The sequence below is a fragment of the Zea mays genome, chromosome 8 (genome assembly GCF_902167145.1).
Source record: "Zea mays cultivar B73 chromosome 8, Zm-B73-REFERENCE-NAM-5.0, whole genome shotgun sequence".
Lineage (NCBI taxonomy): Eukaryota > Viridiplantae > Streptophyta > Magnoliopsida > Poales > Poaceae > Zea > Zea mays.
This window is the reverse complement of record NC_050103.1, coordinates 124,096,125-124,117,072: the sequence shown is the minus strand read 5'-3', so window position 1 is coordinate 124,117,072 and position 20,948 is coordinate 124,096,125. Positions and strand designations below refer to the sequence as shown.

At 49.6% G+C, this 20,948-nt stretch overlaps 1 protein-coding gene across 34 annotated transcripts in view; it reads right to left on the bottom strand.

Moving 5' to 3' along the window:
• Positions 1-2,979: 2,979 nt before the first annotated feature.
• LOC103635819 (DNA mismatch repair protein MSH5) overlaps positions 2,980-20,948 on the bottom strand; it is a 63,567-nt gene continuing 45,598 nt past the window's right edge. For 16 of the 34 annotated variants that reach the window (XM_035961763.1, XM_035961761.1, XM_035961760.1 and 13 more), the window contains 19 exons: positions 13,541-13,618; positions 7,822-7,872; positions 7,651-7,732; positions 6,989-7,062; positions 6,826-6,922; positions 6,342-6,438; positions 6,160-6,249; positions 5,988-6,052; positions 5,841-5,899; positions 5,681-5,757; positions 5,440-5,526; positions 5,304-5,365; positions 5,146-5,207; positions 4,302-4,355; positions 4,106-4,188; positions 3,981-4,012; positions 3,884-3,907; positions 3,482-3,597; positions 2,980-3,363 (listed from right to left, as the gene is read on the bottom strand). In XM_035961763.1, coding sequence (XP_035817656.1) covers positions 3,277-3,363; positions 3,482-3,597; positions 3,884-3,907; positions 3,981-4,012; positions 4,106-4,188; positions 4,302-4,355; positions 5,146-5,207; positions 5,304-5,365; positions 5,440-5,526; positions 5,681-5,757; positions 5,841-5,899; positions 5,988-6,052; positions 6,160-6,249; positions 6,342-6,438; positions 6,826-6,922; positions 6,989-7,062; positions 7,651-7,732; positions 7,822-7,872; positions 13,541-13,618 — 1,377 coding nt within the window. In that variant the 3' untranslated portion in view covers positions 2,980-3,276. Of the gene's footprint in view, positions 3,364-3,481; positions 3,598-3,883; positions 3,908-3,980; positions 4,013-4,105; positions 4,189-4,301; positions 4,356-5,145; positions 5,208-5,303; positions 5,366-5,439; positions 5,527-5,657; positions 5,758-5,840; positions 5,900-5,987; positions 6,053-6,159; positions 6,250-6,341; positions 6,439-6,825; positions 6,923-6,988; positions 7,063-7,650; positions 7,733-7,821; positions 7,873-13,540; positions 13,619-20,948 lie in introns of those variants that run through there. The other 18 variants (XM_035961775.1, XM_035961778.1, XM_035961790.1 and 15 more) reach the window with 3 other exon arrangements.

The window sequence follows — 20,948 nt, the reverse complement described above, 5'->3', positions numbered from 1 at the left end:
ATGATGTTATACTGGTTAGATAGCTTTTTTAACATTTTACGCTGATTTAATCAAAAAGGCCGACGGGCTAACGGGCCAGGTTGGCACAGCCAGCAGTCCGGCATGACGTGCCTAGGCCAGAGCTGTGGCCCGCGGACGTCTGACCCGTGCCGGACCGCCGTTTGGCATCTATAGGCGTGCACCATGTTAATTTGAAATAGTTGTGAGGAGTCTATGGATACTAAGCTAAATTTCAGCTCAGCTTGTCATCCACAAACAGATGGACAAATGGAAAGAACAAATCAAGTGTTAGAAGATATGTTAAGAGCTTGTGCTTTAGAGCATGGTAGAAGTTGGGATAAGAGTTTGCCTTATGCAGAATTCTTGTATAACAATAGTTAGCAGGCAAGTCTAAAGATGGTACCATTTGAAGCACTCTATGGACGGAAATGTAGAACACCACTATATTGGAATCAAACTGGAGAAAGTCAAGTATTTGGTCCAGAAATTCTCCAAGAAGCACAAAAGCATGTGCGGATTGTTAGAGAGAATTTGAAAACAGCAGAGTCAAGGCAGAAAAGTTGTGCTGACAATATAAGAAGAGAATTGACCTTTGAAGTTGGAGACTTTGTATATCTTAAAGTTTCTCCAATGAGAGGAATGAAAAGATTTAAGGCTAAAGGTAAATTATCTCCCCGTTATATTGGTCCGTTCAAAATTTTGTAAAGAAAAGGAGAAGTAGCATATCATTTGGAGCTACCCGACAGTTTATCGAACGTGCATGATGTATTTTATGTTTCACAACTTAAGAAATGTTTAAGAGTACCGGAGGAACAGTTACCCATGGAAGAACTCAACGTTAATGAGGATTTGACTTATTCGGAGTATCTTATTAGAATTTTGGAAACATCTCGCATAATTACTCGGTGTATAGTTATCAACATGTGCAAAATTCAGTGTAGTCATCATTCGGAAGATGAGGCCACTTGGGAAAGAGAAGATGAACTTAGAGTAGAATTCCCTTAGCTATTTTCAGAAGTTCCTTAATCTTCAGGACGAGATTCTTTTTAGGGGGTTGGTTTGTAACACCTTAAAACCATCAACTAAAAATAATGTATTTAAATTATAGTAGTGAGTATAATAAGGATTTTTTAAAAATCAAGTGTTTGGTCTTATTTATCTTTAGAATAATTTTTGTTTGCTCATAATTGATTGATGATTTTTTATAAAATTCCTTATATATGAAAATCCAATTAATTAATATGAGAATTGGTCCAAAAATAAATACTTTAATGGTAATATTTTTGGTATAATTATTATGAATTTTTAGAAATATTTAAAAATATATTTATTTATATTTTGGGAAATAAGGATAAAAGATATATATTATAACGAAACCCTAATCGGTCGGCTGGCCATTTCGGTCCAGTCAGGCCCATCAGGGCGGCCTTCCGCACCCCGCCTCATGCTGCTAGGTGGGCCCCACTTGCGCCTCCTCCCCTTCTAGCCGCCGCTCGGGCGCCGGCATGCACAGGCACGCGCGAGCGCGCTGCTCAACGCTGTCGTTCGTTGTTGTATGTGGACTGTCCGTCGCAGTATGTGGATGGTCCGACTAGGTGGTTTTGGGTTTGCACAGTATGCGGCGGCTCGAGTGCATCTCTCGGTCTTGGTAATTCATTTCGAAAAATAGGACGGGTCATCGCTGGTCCGGATGGTCCGCACTCACGTGCGGACGGTCCGGACATGCGCCGATTGGCGGTTTTACCGCCGATGTGCGTAGGAGGCTGTGGTTGTCGAGGGTACGTGTCTATCGGCATCCCATACAGTGGTTGTGACTGGTCATGACAACTCGTAGCCGATGAATCATGTGTGTTTTCCCCCAATTCAACCTCATGCGAAGAAAAATTTGCGATAGTAGATTTATCAAAAACACGCACTAGCCTTCTATAATCATTTTGTATACCCCTACGATATGTTGCATATGTTCTCGCTGCTCATCTATGTAAGCCTTAAGAGATTGGAGTTCGTTTGCGTCGCTTACCTTCGGGTAGCTGTAATGGCTCGGAGCGAGGCCAGATCGATCGCCCGTTGTCGAACGTCCTTATTAGTCCTGTCCACTTTGCAGTTGGCCAGGAATTTTGCTTTTGCTTTCTGGATCAGCTGCTCCTTGTGCTCCTCGAATTGAAGTTGTTCTTCAGCCGATAAGGTTTCCTAAGTCGGCTCTATGATACTGCTGGTGGAAACGTCATAGCTATCTTTTAAATCGGCCACTGAAGGCCGATTTGATAGGTCTATATGCAAATTGCTCAGAGGAGTCGCCAAAAAAGTGTGTTGGTGCCAATCCGGATGCCAATCACTGCGGTGAGAACCGGCAGCGATGCTCTCTGCGGAGGCACGAACGGTCCACGGCCAAGGGCCGAACGGTCCGCAACGTGACGTAGGGCTCAAGTTCCTGCCTAACGAGCTGGACGGTCCGCACCTGGTGACCGAATGGTCCATGCGTGCACAGGGACGGCAGAGTTCACCGGCAGAGCCTGAATCTCGCTCCCAGGAGGGACCTCGTCAAGGAGAGACCCTAGACTTTGTCCTAGGATCAACGAGCCGCCCAAAACGCCTCTAGTCGACGTAGAACCGAAGAGAGATAAATATTTGAGGTAGAGAAAGGCTAAACTAGAACCACTCCTAATACATAAGGTAAAAATAAAATGTAATGGATTATTGACTCAAATTCTACAAGAAACTCGAAACTCTAACTGATTCTACGCGCGTGGACCGTCTGACCTAACAAATACTACAAGAAACTTGAAACCCTAATTGATTCTACGCGCACGGACCGTGCACGCGGAACGTCTGGCCTCACGCGGACCGTCTGTTTTGGTGCCCAACAGCAAGTTGCGTGCATTGCATTTCTGTGACATCCGCGAGTCATCAAATTAACTGGGATCCACGCATAGTTGAACCTGTAGTCCAAGGCAACCTGTAGTCCTATACTGTACATGGTGAAGGAAGAAGGTATTGAAACGTTATACTGTAACCTCGGCATCTCGCTCCATTGTGTCATACGTAAATCCAAGCGGCAAGCCACGAGAGTTCAGATACATCAATACGGAGTATGCGCTAAAACTACAAACCGATCTGACCGTTCCATTCACGCGATAGCTTGACAGGATGGGCATCCGAACAACACTGAAACAAGCACGATAAGTAGACATGTAAAGCTGCTAACGGCGCTACATGGAATTCACTCTTTTTCCTCTACTAGGTTCCAGTGCTGGCGACAAGTCTTGATTTCCAGAGCTACAAGTCGACGGGAAATAGTTCCTGGAAGAAGCTGTTCAGGTCACCTTTCTGTGTATCGAAGGCCATCAGTTTAGTCACTGCATCCTGAAATTCAACAAATATTATCACATTCGGTTAAAACATCTTTTCACCCCCAGTTTATATGTAACAGCAGAATAGATGTTCTTTGTCGTAAAATGTCATTGTGCACCAAGTCATGCACCTGGTACTGCTTGTCTGTTGCTGTTAATTTCTCACTGGTCACGCGCCTCGTAGGTTTCTTGGAATGCATGTCCTCCAAAACAATGCCAGCTCTCTGGACGACTTCATTTGGAACACCTGATAACAGGCAAACAGGAGGACCATATTTAAATCGCAGTTTAGAGTAACATGATATCCTGTTTCCTTGTACCATCTCTGGAGACCATCCACGTGACAGTGCGACTTGTAGGTAAATTTTAGATCGCATGCCAAATTAACATGTCAATCACTTCAATACGAATCACAACTTTTAATTGAAGCAAAACAATGATTGGCAACACCAATCTGAACAAAATAGTACAGTAGTTTATAGTTTTACTGAAAAAGTAGCCGTGGTGATTAGAAGTTCGTCCAAAGTACGTACCAGCAAGCTGTGCACAATGCAGACCTGCAAGGCAAATAAAAAAATTGTTACCTTGTAACTGATCCAAAAGGATCCATAGAAAAGTATGTAAGCTTACCAAAGCTTAAGAGAGCTTGCCCAGGTACCAGTCTTCATCATGTGCATTACAAATTAAAAAAATAATACATAAGGAAAACAAAACAGGAACAAGAATAAAGCATCGCTGGTTTCTTGTGTAGTTACCGATAAAGGAATGTGATATCTTCATTGCTCGTCTGTCCATCAGGATTCAGAACACTCATGGCATAACATTTGATATGTTCACACTGCAAATGTCTCAGATTTCTTCATGTTATGACTTATGAACAGGACTAGACAAGACTGACTGAAAAAGAAAACAATTGTTTCTAAGCATCACAAATGGACATTGACTATTAACCTGTGGTAGGTAATTCTCGGTGAAGATCTCTGTCAGATGTGTTGACAAAAGGACCTGCAGTAATTAGACAATAACACAACATACTGAACTGGTAAATTTTGATGCTAGGCTAGCTAGTTTTAACCATCATCGAATATATTGGCCATCCATGTATGGGTAAACCATTTACGAGATCTACAAGAGTCAATCAGCAATTCACCAATTTATTTTGTCCCCATTCAGCATGGCAAACGACATAGAAAACAAGTTATTATATAGTTAATATGTTACAGGATGTAGGGCCAGAGGTGTGACACAAAACCACATAATTCCTTCCATAATACAGAAGATATTCAAGGCGTCAAGGAGCCAACAATGTCTAATTGATGTATTTTTTACTCATTGATCAAATTAATGTCACATTTACTATGGCAAGCATTTGCATGTGCAAGGGCAATAATTTTACTCATGCCTGAGAAATGTAATATGCTTTTTTGTGTAAAAGCATCGTGAATGAAATGAACATGAAGGAATGCGGAGAAATGATATGATTTCAGAAACTGGCCTGATAACTTTTTCCTATTCATACACATTACAGTCAATCTGCCTTTCTAGTCTAAGCTGTTTTTTTACATTCGCAGCTCAATTCTCCACTTAAGCAGAAAAACAACATCGATTTACTAAATGAACTGAAACGAATCAGGAGGAAAATATAAGAAAATTAGACTGCTGAAACTTTGAGCTAAGCATATCCTGCAATGAAGTTCACAAATTCAAAGTGATTGAAAGGAAGCCCACAAGACCAGACTGGCAAACCTATCAGATTGAATTTCTAAAACAACATTTCCCAAGATAGCTATCTAACCTTTGGGGGGGAACCATAGTTTGCAAAATGACTGATAGTACCTCCAAGCAGACCAATGCCATCTACAAATAATCAGGAAAAAAAAAACATGAATGTTATCTTGAGCCATGTTGAGGATGAAGAGAAAGGAGTTAGATTTCCTGTGGTCCTACTCTCACCTTCCGTTAGGGTGCCCTTACCGAATTCATCCAACAAACAAAGTGACCTCGATGTTGCATGTCTGAAAAACAAATTAAGCATCAAACCTACAACTGAAAGATGAGATCATAAGCTTCAGGGTCACTACCACGATACCTGAGCATTGTTCCAACTTGATGTAAATCAATCATAAAAGTTGACTGTTCGGTTGTCATGGATTTGCTTCCCATTGCACAGAATATCCTGCAAAAGATTACTGAGTGTGTCAAGATTCGGTCCAAACCCATGTGTGTACATACTACATACATACATATGCTTTTTGGTCTACAATAATAATACATAATCTTTTATAACATATAAACCATGTGACATACAAGTGCTTATATGTTAGACCAACCTATCTGTCAATCCAACAATAGCAGAATCAGCAGGAACAAAGCTTCCGATATGAGCAAGAAAGACTATCAAGGCCACCTGAAAGGAGATATCCAATGCAACTTGATCTTTCCTATAATTTGTTTTTTTATAAGAGAGGAAGTATTATAAAAGTCAATTACCTGCTTAATGTAAATGCTTTTTCCTGAGTAGTTGGGCCCAGTTATTATGTTTATTCTTCCTAAACAAAATATCTTATATCAGAAGTTTTGCAATAATTATAGGTGCCACAAGAATGAAGGTTCGTAAATCTCGCAGGCACTATTCACCTGCATCACGAATTTTGGTATCATTTGGAATAAAGGTATCAACAGTCATTTCCTGCAAAGCATGTCTAAATGCTACTGGAGTAAGTTTAGGTTGTATACATTGTATGATTGTAAAACTAAAGACCACAGCTAACTATCATGCAATTTGTAAGTCAACAAAATAAATACTAACCTGCCATTATGTATCTCGAGTATTGAATCTTCAGTTAAGATGGGCCTCACATAATTGTTTTGGTGGGCAACAGTTGCTAATGATAAAATACTGATGTAACAGTATCAAGAAGAGCACATTAACCGATTTACTGTCCGTAAGATGTTCTACACTATATGTATTCCCAGTAAAAACATACATACCAATCAAGTTCTGCGGCAAAGTTCACTGCTTTTGTCAGTTGAGGTATAAATTGAAGGACGCGACACACTAAATCCCTTATGATAGCTCTCTCCATGTCTGTATGAAATATGAACAGCTATGAGACAATATGTTTGTGAGTTTTCAGTACATTTTCAAAAGCATAAAAAGGCCCACCATGCATGGGCCCAAACAAGATTAATAGTCCAGAAAGCAGAAAATAGAAATAAACTTGACTTCGACAAAGAAAATGGATCAAATTGAAATAAACTTAAATTATACAAACTCCAGCTATTTTTGTTTTACGTCTAGCCCTAAATCGTGCAGATAACCTTACATGCATACATATATGACTTGTACAGAGACTATAGATTCCAGGACTTTTACTTGAATAAAATAAACTGCAATCATGTGTGGAATTTCTTGAAGAAATTACAATAGTATGACAAGATTAAAAAAAAGAAGTAAAAGGAGCGCAGAAGCTACCAAGAATTTTATGATAAATATCTCCAAGAAGGTTGTCCAGTTCTCTAGTCTTTTGAGTATGATAGTAGAACCTTCTCTCCTCACCTTCCTCTGAAAACTGATGCACACAAATTTATTGCCTAGCAACAAATTAAACTAGAAAAGGGATAAAGACACTGCATACCGCAAATTCGTAATCTGGAAGTCCTGCCAACAAGGCATCACTAATCTTCTCGTCGAAAAAGCACATTAGGTATCCTGGAAGTAGCAAATGTGATGACATAGAAATCATGACACACAAATTATACCAGGATTAAGTAATAACTATGTTAATTGTTTAAAATTTGAATTTCTCCGCAGAAGAAACCAAGCCATTGTCTCCTTAAAGCAAAAAATGACATCAAATATTTGAACATAATACGGATGCTAGTATAAAACATCATCAGCTTAACCATGACCCCAACCTATCACAAAGATATATAAACATCCCTCAAATCAAGGTCAGAAGATATGTACATTGATCTTAAGTATAGAACTATAGAACAAGCTTAATTTAAGTAATGTCTCATGCATCAAAAATAAAAATCAACAACTAGAGCATTATTCAAGTTCTTAATATAGATAGACATTTTGGAAATAGGGTTTAGTCGAAGTTCAAGGGATTTAGTTAGAATCCCTGTTATACACATAGATGAAAAAGAATACTTCTATAAGAAATAAAAACGAATCAGGCGAAGTTTGATCACATAGTAGTAATTCAAAACAATTCACATAACAGAAGGCTAGGTAATAGGAAATCAAAGAAAAAAAGGAGTACACTCTAATTAAAAATAAAGGAAGCCCTACCTATTTGGTGTACATAGACTATTAGTGGAGGTATTCTGCATCCAAATGAGAAAGGTAAAGAAGCGTTTTCATTATCTGACACCTAGACGCAATTGAACTGTCAGAAATTACTGAATAAATACTTAAAGACTTGATGTTTCCAACTCAATCTGAGTTTGAAAGACCTGTCACCTGCTCCAGAAAGTCAGGTAAACCTTCATACACCATCCTCAGCTCATCCAGCTGTTCCATATAAAGAGACGGTATTGAATTATACAAGTGTGTCCATAACTTCAATAACAACTACATGACAGCCTAGAAATGCATGTTTTGTGATACATGTAGAAAAAGCAAATGAATAGGTCAGACCCACTGCCGGAGGATCCCACATGAGTGGGGTCTGAGAAAGGAATAAACCGAGGCAAGCCTTCCCTCCACAAATGCGGGGAGGCCACTACAAATACGTGACCTGTTGACTGAGTGAGACAGCTCTTACCATTGATATAAAAACAAATGAATAACAACATATAAATATTTCAAGCAAATAGTGCTCCTTTAGCAGTTCAGATTCAAAAATACAAAGCCTTGGCCATTGAAGAGCCATAAAATTTCATCCTTCATTTGACACTTAGATCTAACATGGCATGTGGAGCAAACAGCCAGCATGGCATGAAATATGCAATTAGCCCCTCCTCCCTCTCTTCTTGCTCTGTTCCCTTAGTGGCAGCATGTAGCGCGTGTCCCATGAGTTATTTCTTTCATCTTTCTTTCCCCAAATCAACATAGGCATATGGCGGGGAGGAGCAGGATTCAGCAAAGGGAGCCTTCGTCAACAACAATGGATGGGAGTGCGAGCTTCACCCGTTCACCCGGGTACCCAAAGGTGGTTTTAAGTTGCCCGATGGAGGCTAGCAGCGGGTCGGTCATGAGTGTGCATGTCCAGCGGTCAACGGCAGGCAGAAGGTAGAAGACAACATGGTATCAAGCCTAAAATCATGTCTCCTTCCTGTTAGAGAGATATGCCACGAAATTGAATGATTGATTGATATGCAGGAGGGGTTACATATATAGAGGACACAACCCCATTCACAAGGAAAGGGAGAACCCTAGCAACCCTAACCGCCAGAGGAGGCTGCTGCAGCCCCTAGGGAGGACGCAAGCCCCTAGGAGCCAGGTGGCCTTAAGGCCCAAACCAGTCCATTCTAACACCCCCTCGCACTCGCAGTCGAACTCTAGTCGCAACAGATGTTGAGACTGAACCGAAACTCCGAAAACACCGTGGAGGGGAGGCCCTTCGTGAAGATGTCATCGAACTACGACGTTGTCGCACCGTGGAGGACGCGGACGTGTCCGATGTCAACCTTTTCGCGGACGAAATGGAGATCAATCTCAATATGCTTCGTTTACTGATGCTGAATTGGGTTGTTGGAGAGGTAGACAACGTCGATGTTGTTGCAGTAGACAATGGTGCTCAGTGTGATAGCTGTGTGAAGCTCCTGGAGAAGCTAGCGCAACCAGCAGGCCTCGCCCATGCCATTTGCAACAGCGCGATACTCTGCTTCGACACTCGAGCGAGAGACCGTGTTCTGATGCTTGGATGGCCATGAGACCAGACTATCACCGAGGAACACTGCATAGCCTGAAGTAGAGCGACGAATGTCAGGACAGCCAGCCCAGTCGGCATCAGTGTAGATGACGAGCTCTGCGATGATCGGCAAAGAAGACCATGACATTGAGTGCCCTGAAGATAGCGCAAGACCCACTTGAGAGGCGTCAAGTGGGGCTCCCGGAGATCATGCATATGAAGGTAGAACTGTTGAATGACATAAGCAATGCCAGGTCTAGTGAAGGTCAGGTAATGCAGAACACCAGCGAGGCTCCCGAAGTGAGTAGCACCGTCCACCGGAGGGTAGGTGATGGAATAAGTCTTGAGCATTGTGGGTCTATTGTGGAGGACTGCAGTTCTTGTTGCAGCTCCTTTTTTACTGCGAGGACAACGTGCATCTCAGGGACAGCAGCAACAACATCTCCTTTAGCATCTACAGGACAGAAGGAGCTTTTTGACTGTCCTCCTTTAGCATCTAGAGGACAGCAGGGACAACAGCATCTCTTTTAGCATCTAGAGGATAGCAAGGACAACATCATCTCTAGTGTTGCAGACTAGAGAACAACACCTTTTGTGTAGTGTGTAGTATAGTGCAGCCCCTAGGGCTATAAATATGTCCCCAACCCTTAGATGGGTATGGCATTTGAGTAGTGTATGAGAAATAAACGAAAAATTACACCAACTCGTAGTGTCATCCTCTCGATGAGAGTAAGAGTCTTGTTGCTTCCAGTCGGAGTCAACCGCGAGCTTGGCCTGGAGATCGACAGGCGTATCACGCAGCTTACAACCTGCCATGCCGGCGCGCTCAATAATATCAGTCGTGTATGTGCGCTGGTGGAGAAAAAGGTCGCCCTAGCGTCGCTCGACGGAGATCCCTAAGAAGTGGTGTAACGGTCCAGGATCCTCCATGGCAAAACTCGTGCTAAAGAGCCACGATCGTTTGCTGAAGAAGCGATGTACTGGAGGTGGTTAGGACGATGTTGTCCATGTAGAGCAGCAAGTAGATGGTCCCTGTCTGATGGTGAAGGATGAACGGCGACGTGTCGGACTTGGCCTCAGTGAACCCCATTGAGAGGAGGTACGAGGCGAACCAACTGTATCAGGCACGTGGTGCCCGCTTAAGTCCTTAGAGGGACTTCTTCGGGCAACATACCATATCAGGGTGCTCCATGTCGACAAAACCAGCCGGCTGACTACAGTAGACTGTCTCGCTGAGAGTGCCATGGAGGAAGGCATTATTCACGTCTAGCTGATGAATGGGCCACTCGCGAGAGAGCACCAGAGATAGCATTGTGTGGACCGTCGCCAGCTTGACAACCGAGCTGAAGGTCTCATCGTAGTTGATGACAGGATGTTGAGTGAAGCCGCAAAGGACCTAGCGAGCCTTGTAGCGTTCCAATGTCCCATCGTCCTAAAACTTGTGTTTGAAGATCCACTTTCCAGTGACGACGTTGGAACCAGGTGGACAAGGAACTAGGTCCTAAGTGCCATTGGCGTGGAGGGCCACGTACTCCTCTTCCAAGACACGGCGTTAGTGTGGATCGGCGAGCGCACGATGAACCAAGGGCGAAACTAGAGATAGTGTAGAGGAAGCTATGAAGGCGACGTTGTGCTCGATGGGCTTGATGGTCCCGGAGGTGTGTTGGGTGACCATCGAATGAGTGTGGCCAGCCGCTTGGGGAACCTCTATCGGGTTCTCGAACGAGCTAGGCCCCCTGCCATCGGGGTGGGGGCGTAGAGGACACAGGAGGAACCTTCGGACGATGCTGGTAGTCCCAAATGGGCTTAGCGAAGCGGTAGGGCGTCATCGTGGCTGCATGTGGCACAGGTGGCGTCGTCGGGGTCGTAGATGGCATAGATGTTAGGGTGGAGGCAGGCGTCGTCAGGGTCGCGCATGGTGTAGGTGGTGACGTCGGAGTCACGCGTGGCGCGGATGGCGCAGGTGGCGTCATTGAAGTCGTGTGTGGCACGGATGGCGCAAGCGGCGTTGTCAGGGCAGCCCGAGGATAGAAAGCCCAGGGGGACGCGAGGCACCGGGAGGGGTGCCAGAGACGGAACACAGCTATCATGTAGCATACCAGGTGAACCTGCAGGGGAGAGAGGGGTCCAAATGGACGAGACCGTGGAACCCATCTCAAATAAGAAATCGGTATTAGTTAGACCGTGTGAAGCAGCGAAGGGGAAGGCTACCTCATCGAAAACCACATGCTGGGAGATGATGATGCGGTTGGATGAGCGATCTAAGCAGCAGTAACCCTTGTGATCCGAGGAGTAACCAAGGAAAACATGAGTACTGTGAGGGGCAAGCTTGTGAGCGGTGGCAGCGGTTAGGATAACAGGCGCAAACAAAGACACGCGGATGAGTATTGGAAGGTGGCTTGCCAAAAAGGGTTGTGTGAGGACTAGAGGCAGAAAGTGCCTTGCTTGGAAGACGATTGATGAGGTAGGTGGCAGTGTGGAGACCTTCAACCTAGTTGTGAGCGGGAATTGAGGCCTAAAAACAGAAAGGAGCAAATGACATTATTAATGGACCGAATGATGCGTTCAGCCTTACCATTCTGTGGAGAAGTTTATGGGCACGGCATTCGCAGGAGTGCGCCATGACAGAGGAGGAAGGGCCATCTGGAGGCATTGTTGAATTAGTGTCCATTGTCGCACTGAGCGCCTTTGGTTGAGTGACCGAACTGAGTGGTGACGTAAGCGAAGAAGGATAAAGTAGCGAGAGCGTTAGATTTCAACCGAAGTGGGAAGGTCCAAATGTAATGGGTAAAATCATCAAGAATGACAAGATAATATTTGAAACCTGAGAAGCTATCAATAGGGGATGTCGAAAGATCACAATGAACTAACTCAAACAGCGTAGATGACCGACTCAAAGAACTAGCAAAAAGTAGCCTAGAATGTTTACCCAACTGGCAGACATGACAAAAATCATGAAGACTCTTGTTACATCGGATAATTGCAGCGCGGGATAGGCTAGATAAGACATCGGTGCTGGGATGACCAAGACGACGATGCCAGGTGGAAGTGGCAATGACTGACAGGGCGCATGGCTCAGCAGCGCCCAAGGGAGACGACTCAGGAATGCGTGGAGTGTAGAGAGGACCCGAGCTATTGGACCAGATGATCACGTTCCTGGTAGCCAGATCCTTCATAAAGAGGCCAAAAGGGCCAAATTCCATAGAAACAGAGTTGCCAGTTGTAAAGCGACGAACAGAGAGGAGATTTCTGAATAATGGAAGGAGTATGCAAAATATCATTAAGATAGAAGGGTCCGAGAAGAACTGTGTCCCCTACTGAGGTGACTGGGATAGTGGAACCATTACCGACGAGAACAGTAGATGGTGTGGTTGCAAAGCGAGGATGAGGTCAGGAGATGTTACCGGCGTATTTCGTAGTGTGGTTGGAAGCATCGGAGTCTGCAACCCAGTTAGTGATTGAGGCAGGAGGTGGAGGGTCGTCGTGCTAAAGAAAATAGCAAAAGATTGCTGGTCCCAACTGCCGGACAAGGGTGACCAATTGCTGGTAGGTGCCGCGCCGAAGGCAGGTGCCTGGGGCGACGTAGGAAGGTGCCTGGCAGCTCCTACTTGGTCTCCCTCGGCTTCATCGAGCCAAGTTGGCCACATCCCTATTCATCCTTCGACGTGGCGATGACACCGTCTACCTCCTCTACATCGACAACATCATGCTCACGGCGTCCAGTGTCATTCTCCTCCAGCACACGATCGCCGCCCTACAGCGCAAGTTCACGATGAAAGACTTGGGCTCTCTCCACACTTTCTCAGGGTCATCATAGAGCGCCACCCCTGAGGCCTCTTCACCAGGCCATTACATCATCAACGTTCTAGAGAGGGCTTGCATATCCGATTGCAAGCCTTACTCCATATCTATTGACACTTAGGCGAAGGTCTCCGACGACGATGGCGGCCCAGTCGATGACGTGACGGTCTCGATGAATCACTTAAAAAGTTTCAGATTCAAATTTTAGAGTTGATGGACCTAATCAAAACACCTGCATAAGTTAATGGACCAATGATGCATTTAACTCTTTAATAAAATAGCAAAATACAACATAAACCTACACCATCCGATAAGGATGGAGACAAAAATCTTGTATTTATGCAACTTCACACACATTCTAGTTATGCACTGCCATTGAAAGAAGAGGCAGGGATTTTCCACACTTCTTTTCAAGTGAAGACTTTATACAATAGATTTTTTTCCAAACATGCATGAGTGTTGTGTATCATTTCATTAAGAAGAAACAATAGAATACAACTCAATAATAGAAAAGACAAGTCTGACCTCATCACATAACCCTTCTTTCACCATGGTTTCATAGCCTTTCTCCTTACCCCGTTGAACATCAATCACACCAACTACCTATCATAATAGAAGGATATGATTACCAATTAACAATGTGTGAGAAAGTAAAAACAGATCCATAAAAGCTCTAAGTATTCATTAGTAGAGCCACGTCTTCGAGAAGAAAAAAAATCATTAGTAGAGCCATTTCCAGCAATTGTAACAACAGCCGGAACCAAAATATTTGGCAAAAGCCAGAGAGCTATCATTGGTCACCCAAACATCTAAAATGAAATTGTACACAACAAATGTTACAGAGACAAAAAGAAAAAACAAAAGAATGATTGTTACATATTTTTCCTCCTATTTTTCAATTACTTCATGAGAGTAGATTTGGCGCCCTCCTTATCTGGAGCATCCATCTTAACTGAAACAGACCAAAGAAAACAGGTTGTCTTCCTCACCACTTGGCTTCCTCGCAGACAACAACTTGCACGCCAGCCATGGCCCCGCTTCCCCATGACTTCCTCTGCTCCCCCCTGTCTCCTGGCTGCAGCTACCAAATCAAGGATGAAGGATCAACTGGCGGCTTCTCACACCATCCCTTGACCTCAAGCATGGGCGCACTCTCAGTCATAGACACGGTGCTCATGGGGAGGCAGCTCTCACGAGGAGGTAGGGATGGGGGCAGAGGAACATGAGGCGAGGAAGGTGGAGGAACTAAGGAAGAAACACGTCACAGCCTGTTGGCCAAACAAATTTTAGCAATCTCAGGCAACGACCTAGATACTGAAGGTGCCATATATTTTTCATTACTTTATATTCTAACACTCTCCGTCACGTCGAGTCTCTCTCAGGCCTCAGACATGGATATGAGTGAGCAACAATTATTTTATTTAATTGTGCTAACCAGGATTCGAACTCGAGACCCTTGACTTTAATATCATATTGAATTGCATGCACCGACCTGTTAGACTACCCGTCTAGGATTCTAGGGTTTGAGGTGTTCCCCATGTAATTACCGTCTCACCCCTCTCTGTAATGGGCCTGGCCCAGTTACCAAGTCTATTAATACTACTCCCCATCCCTGGTTAGGGGCATGGGTTCGTATTCCAACATGGTATCAAATTAGGTTTAGGTTTAGGTCTTATCAACTACAGCCGCCAGGGGCTTCTCCCTGCCCAGCCGCCGCCGGCCCCCTGCCCCCAGCCGCCGCCAGGGGCTTCTCCCTGCCCAGCCGCCGGAGCTCCCCTGCGCCGGCCTCTCCTCCCCCTCCCTCCCTGCTGCGCCCCCCATCTCCGGCGTGCACCACCCGCCGGCTCCGTGCGCGCCCGCCCCTGCGCAGCCGCCGGTCCTCTCTGCTTCCCCATCTCCCCGGCCGCGCCCCCCCATCTCCGGCGTGCACCAGCCTGCGCGCCCTCCTCCCCCTTCGCCAGATCCGCGTGCGCCCGCCTCTCCTCCCCTGCCGGTCGCGCTACAGCCTGCGCGCCCTCCTCCCCCTTCGCCGCCGCCGCCTGCAGCCCCCTGCTGCCCGCCGCCGCGCTCTCTGCCCATGGCGGACCTCCCCCCGGACGCGCCCACCGCCGGCCTGGCGCACGGCCTGGCGCACCCGCCCCTGGCCGCCGGCGTCGCCTCCCTGGGCCTCCCTGCTGCCGGCCAGACCCACCCCATGGGCCCCAGCCGCTCCGTGGCAGATGCCGAGGCTCCCTACATCGTCGGCCTCCGGCCCCTCCGCGACGTCTCTTCCCCGACCCACCGTCGAGGCTCTCCACCGGGGTTTCCTGCCCTCGCGGCACCCCCCGGTACCGACTCCACACTCGGCGACACCCTCGCTACGATCCAGGCTGCTGTGATGGCCTCGCGGGAGCGTGAGCGCGCCGCCTCCCTCGCCCTAGAGCGTGAGCGTGCCCTGGGTGCCGCACTGACCACCCAGATGGCCACCACGCAGCGCCTCATCGACCGCCCGCCGGTCGCCTCTGTGGAACCCCCGGAGGGCCCCCTCGCCTCTGACCTCGACGCCGACCTCATCGCTGCTCTCCACGCTCAAGCCGCTGGTCTGCACAACATACGGGCTCTCGTGTCCGTGGTGTTGGATCCGGCGTCTCCCCACTACCCCCGTTGGCGAGGACAGGTCCTTCTCACGCTGCGGAGGTTCGTCCTCGACAACCACGTCCTCATCGACCACGACGCTCCGCCGCCTCGCTCCTGGTGCCTCATGGACAGCGTTGTCCTCTCGTGGCTCCACGGCTAGGGATGGATTCGGATATTTATTCGGATGTCATTTTTTTGGTCTTCTTTCTTCGATTGTGAACAACTAACATATAAAATTTGCTATGTAAATTTATATTCTTGTTTTTAGCATTGAGACTATTAATCTTCACAAAAAATAAACATTAAATTCATTCTATATCTTTTTAAATAATTCATATAAAATTCGGATGTCTATTCGAATACGGATTCGGATGTTTTTTCACCTTTTTTGTTGTAGTGAGAAAATAATGTACACAAAAAATTATACAAAAATTTATTTAAATACTTCATAATATTCTTAATAACATTGCCGAAAATTAACTTTAAATTTTATGTATATCTATGCTAAAATATTAGATTTGTGATACAATTCGGATGTTTTAGGAACATCCCTATCCACGGCACCATCACCGTGGAGCTCCAGGACATCATCCGCGACCAGGCGGACACTGCGCGCCAGGTGTGGCTCGCTCTCGAGGATCAGTTCCTCGGGAATCGTGATGCGCGGGCGCTCCACCTCGACGCCCAGTTCCACCTGTTCTCTCAGGGGGACCTCTCCGTGGGCGAATACTGCCGCCAGATGAAGGGCCTGGCTGACTCTCTCCGCGATCTCGGCGAGCCCGTTGCCGATCGTACCCTGGTGCTGAACCTCCTGCGTGGCCTCAGCCCTCGCTACGGCCACCTGAAGGCTCTCATCAAGCGGAGTGTGCCCTTCCCCACCTTCCACGCCGTGCGGAACGAGCTTCTCCTTGAGGAGCTCACCATGGCGAATGAGACACCCACTCCTGCCTCGGCTCTCTATAGTACTCCGACCAGCGGTCTGCCACCTTCAGGGGGCCAGGCCACTCGTCCTCCGTCGACCGGGGCTCCCACCCGCCCTCCACCCGCCGTCCCGGCGGCCCCTCGTCCGACTTCCACGACCGACGGGGGTCGTCGCTCCCGCAAGGGCGGCCGTGGGAGCGGCGGCTCCTCTCGTGGTGGTCCCTCCGGCCGGGGTGGCGGCCACGCGTGGCCGTCATTCTACAACCCCTGGACCAGGACCATCGCCATGTGGCCGGGCCAGGCACCGAGTACCTCCCGTCCTCCGGCGTCGGCCCTCCTGACTGCACCTCACTACGGCGCGCCTCCTTACGGTGTCCCCGTCGTGCCCCAGGCTCCGCCCGCGCTCCTGCCCCCGGGGACCCACACCTCGACGCCTTGGTCCCCGCCGGCCGGTGGTTGGGACAGCGCCTCCCTCGCTGCTGCCTTCAGCACCATGGCGATGACCCCACCCCCCTCCGACTATGTGATCGACTCCGGTGCCTCGTACCACACCACTCCCACAGCAGGCACGCTCTCTCGCTCTCATCCCCCCCTCCCCTCTCACCCATCCTCGATCGTCGTTGGAAACGGTTCCACTCTGCCAGTCACCTCAGTAGGTGCATCGGTTCTCCCTGGGCCGTTTTACCTCAACGATGTTCTCGTAGCTCCCCACATCACTCACAACCTTCTTTCTGTTCGTCGATTCACCACTGACAACTCCTGTTCCATTGAGTTTGACCCCTCTGGTTTTTCTGTGAAGGATCTGGCCATCAGGACCCTTCTCGCCCGCTGTGACAGCTCGGGGCCACTCTACACGCTCCAGCCCTCCACCGCCGGCGTGTCTCCACCCCCTGTCCTGGTCTCCACCACCTCCTCCACCACATGGCATCGACGTCTCGGCCATCCTGGACCCGACGTCATGACCAAGATTACCAGTAGTCTAGATCCTTCATGTAGTAGGGGACATTCTGAGGGTCTCTGTCATGCTTGTCAGTTAGGCCGACATACTCGTCTCCCATTTACTACTTCTTCTCGGGCTGAGCAGGCTTTTGACCTGGTTCACTGTGATCTTTGGACCTCCCCTGTACTCAGTCTTTCTGGCTATAAATACTATTTGGTGATTTTGGATGATTTTTCCCATTTTCTCTGGACCTTCCCGCTTCGGTTGAAGTCGGACACATTCACCACCCTCACACACTTCTTCACCTGGGTATACACTTAGTTTCGTCGCCCGGTCCGTGCTCTGCAGTGTGACAATGGCCGCGAGTTCGATAACAACGCCTCTCGCTCTTTCTTCCTCACTCATGGCGTCCAGTTGCGTCTCTCGTGCCCCTACACCTCTGCACAGAACGGCCGAGCCGAACGCATGATCCGCACCACCACTAATATGCTCCGCTGCCTCCTCTTCCAGGCGTCTCTCCCTGCCAGCTACTGGGCAGAGGCCCTGCACACTGCCACCCACCTCCTGAACCGTCTTCCCTCGAAGGCGGTACGCCACCCTACCCCTCACTTCGCCCTATACGGCACAGCCCCTTCCTATGACCACCTTCGCGTGTTCGGCTGTGCCTGCTACCCTAACACTTCCGCTACCGCTCCACATAAGCTTTCTCCTCGCTCCACCCGCTGTCTATTCCTTGGCTACTCCCCTGACCACAAGGGGTACCGGTGTCTGGACCTCACCTCCCACCGCATCATCATCTCTCGTCATGTCATCTTTGACGAAGCTGTGTTTCCCCTTGCTGGCTCCACCCCACCCACCGATCTTGACTCCCTCCTCGAGTCTGATCCGATTCCTCCCCCACCTTCGGCTCCCCGTCTTGCGCCGTTACCTGCTCCTCGTGCGGCCACTACGACCTCTTCCGCGCCACGCGCGGCCCCGTCGACCCCGCCTGCGCCACGCGCAGCCCCGTCGATCCTGCCTGCGCCACGCGCGGCCCCGTCGACCCCGCCTGCGCCACGCGCGGCCCCGTCGACCCCGCCTGCGCCACGCGCGGCCCCGTCGATCCTGCCTGCGCCACGCGCGGCCCCGTCGACCCCGCCTGCGCCACGCGCGGCCCCGTCGACTCCGGCTCGTTTCGCCAACCCCGCACTCGTCTACCATCGCCGCGGCCACGCCACTACCTCGGCGCCCCCCGACTCGGACTCGTCGACGAGCGCGGCCCGATTCGCCGACCCCGCCGTCGTCTATCACCGCCGCGAGCCGGCCCCACCAGCCGCTCCCGACGTTCCGGCGGTTCACTCCGAGTCGTCCGTTTACCACCCGGTCGCCATCCACCGCGACCCTGGGCACGTCCACCCGATGGTGACTCGGCGCGCTGCTGGCGTTCTCCGCCCCGTCGACCGGCTAATCCTGGCAGCTGCTACGACTAGCACTCCACCCGACGCTTCCCCGGTGCCCTCCTCCGTTCGCACTGCCCTCGCCGACCCACATTGGCGCCGTGCTATGGAGGAGGAGTACGCGGCCCTCTTGGCCAACCACACCTGGGACCTGGTGCCGCGTCCACCAGGCACCAACGTGGTCACCGGCAAGTGGCTATTTCGCCACAAGCTGACCTCGGACGGCTCCCTCGACCGCTACAAGGCCCGTTGGGTCCTTCGGGGCTTCACCCAGCGCCCCGGAGTGGACTACGACGAGACCTTCAGCCCTGTCGTCAAGTTCGCCACTGTTCGCGCCGTCCTCTCCCTCGCCCTCTCCCGCGACTGGGCGATCCATCAACTCGATGTCAAGAATGCCTTCCTCCATGGCACTCTGACGGAGACTGTCTACTGCAGCCAGCCCACCAGCTTCGTCGACGCTGACCGTCCGGATCTGGTTTGCCGGCTGAACAAGTCCTTGTACGCCCTGTACGGCCTCAAGCAGGCGCCACGGGCTTGGTACAGTCGCTTCGCCTCCTACCTGGCCTCCATCGGCTTCGTCGAGGCCAAGTCGGACACGTCCCTGTTCATCTACCGGCGCGGCGACGACACCGTCTACCTCCTGCTCTACGTCGACGACATTGTGCTCACGGCATCCACCGCCGACCTTCTACACCGCACGATCGTCGCCCTTCAGCGGGAGTTCGCGATGAAGGACCTGTGGCCCCTCCACCACTTCCTCGGCATCACCGCCGAACGTCGGCCTCAGGGTCTCTTCCTCCACCAGCGCCAGTACGCCATCGACATCCTGGAGCGGGCTGGCATGTCTGACTGCAAGCCCTGCTCCACGCCTGTCGACACTCAGGCGAAGCTCTCTGAGGACGACGGGCCTCCGGTCGCCGACGCGACGTCATACCGGAGCCTCACCGGCGCGCTCCAGTACCTCACGTTCTCCAGGCCCAACATCGCTTACGCCGTCCAGCAGGTGTGCCTGCATATGCACACTCCGCGGGAGCCCCATCTCACTGCGCTCAAGCGGATTCTACGCTACCTCCGCGGCTCCCTCGACTACGGCCTCCTACTCCGCCCATCCCCGACGTCGGAGCTCGTGGTCTACACCGACGCTGACTGGGCTGGCTGTCCCGACACGCGCCGGTCCACCTCCGGCTACGTCGTGTTCCTGAGCGCCAACCTCGTCTCTTGGGCCGCCAAGAGGCAGCCCGTCGTCTCTCGCTCCAGCGCTGAGGCCGAGTACCGTGTCGTGGCCAACGGTGTGGCAGAGGCCTCCTGGCTCCGCCAGCTCCTCCACGAGCTCCACAGTCCTCTTCAGCGCGCCACACTCGTCTACTGCGACAACGTCAGTGCGGTCTACCTCTCCACCAACCCCGTGCAGCATCAGCGCACGAAGCACGTGGAGATCGACCTACACTTCGTCCGCGAGCGTGTCGCTGCCGGTGACGTTCGGGTTCTCAGCGTCCCCACCACGCTGCAGTTCGCCGACATCTTCACCAAGGGACTACCGTCGAGTGTATTTTTAGACTTTCGATCCAGTCTCAACATCTGTACAGGATAGAGTTGTGACCGCGGGGGGTGTTAGACAACCCGTCTAGGATTCTAGGGTTTGAGGTGTTCCCCATGTAATTACCGTCTCACCCCTCTCTGTAATGGGCCTGGCCCAGTTACCAAGTCTATTAATACTACTCCCCATCCCTGGTTAGGGGCATGGGTTCGTATTCCAACACGACCAATTCTACCCAAGAGATTAAGATAATGGATACAGATGGACATTTCACTTGTATTCTAACATGCGGTGGACTAGGCCTAATAAAAATCGGCCGGGGAGGGAAAGACTACCCTCATAGTATTATATTCAGGAGAGACTGAAACATGGTCCCGGCCGAGAAAATCTACGAACCCTGGCCCCCCATCACTAGCGGGCTCCCCCCATCACTAGCGGGTTGTCACCGCCCACTCTGCAACGACCCAGCCGGAGGGTGGCGCG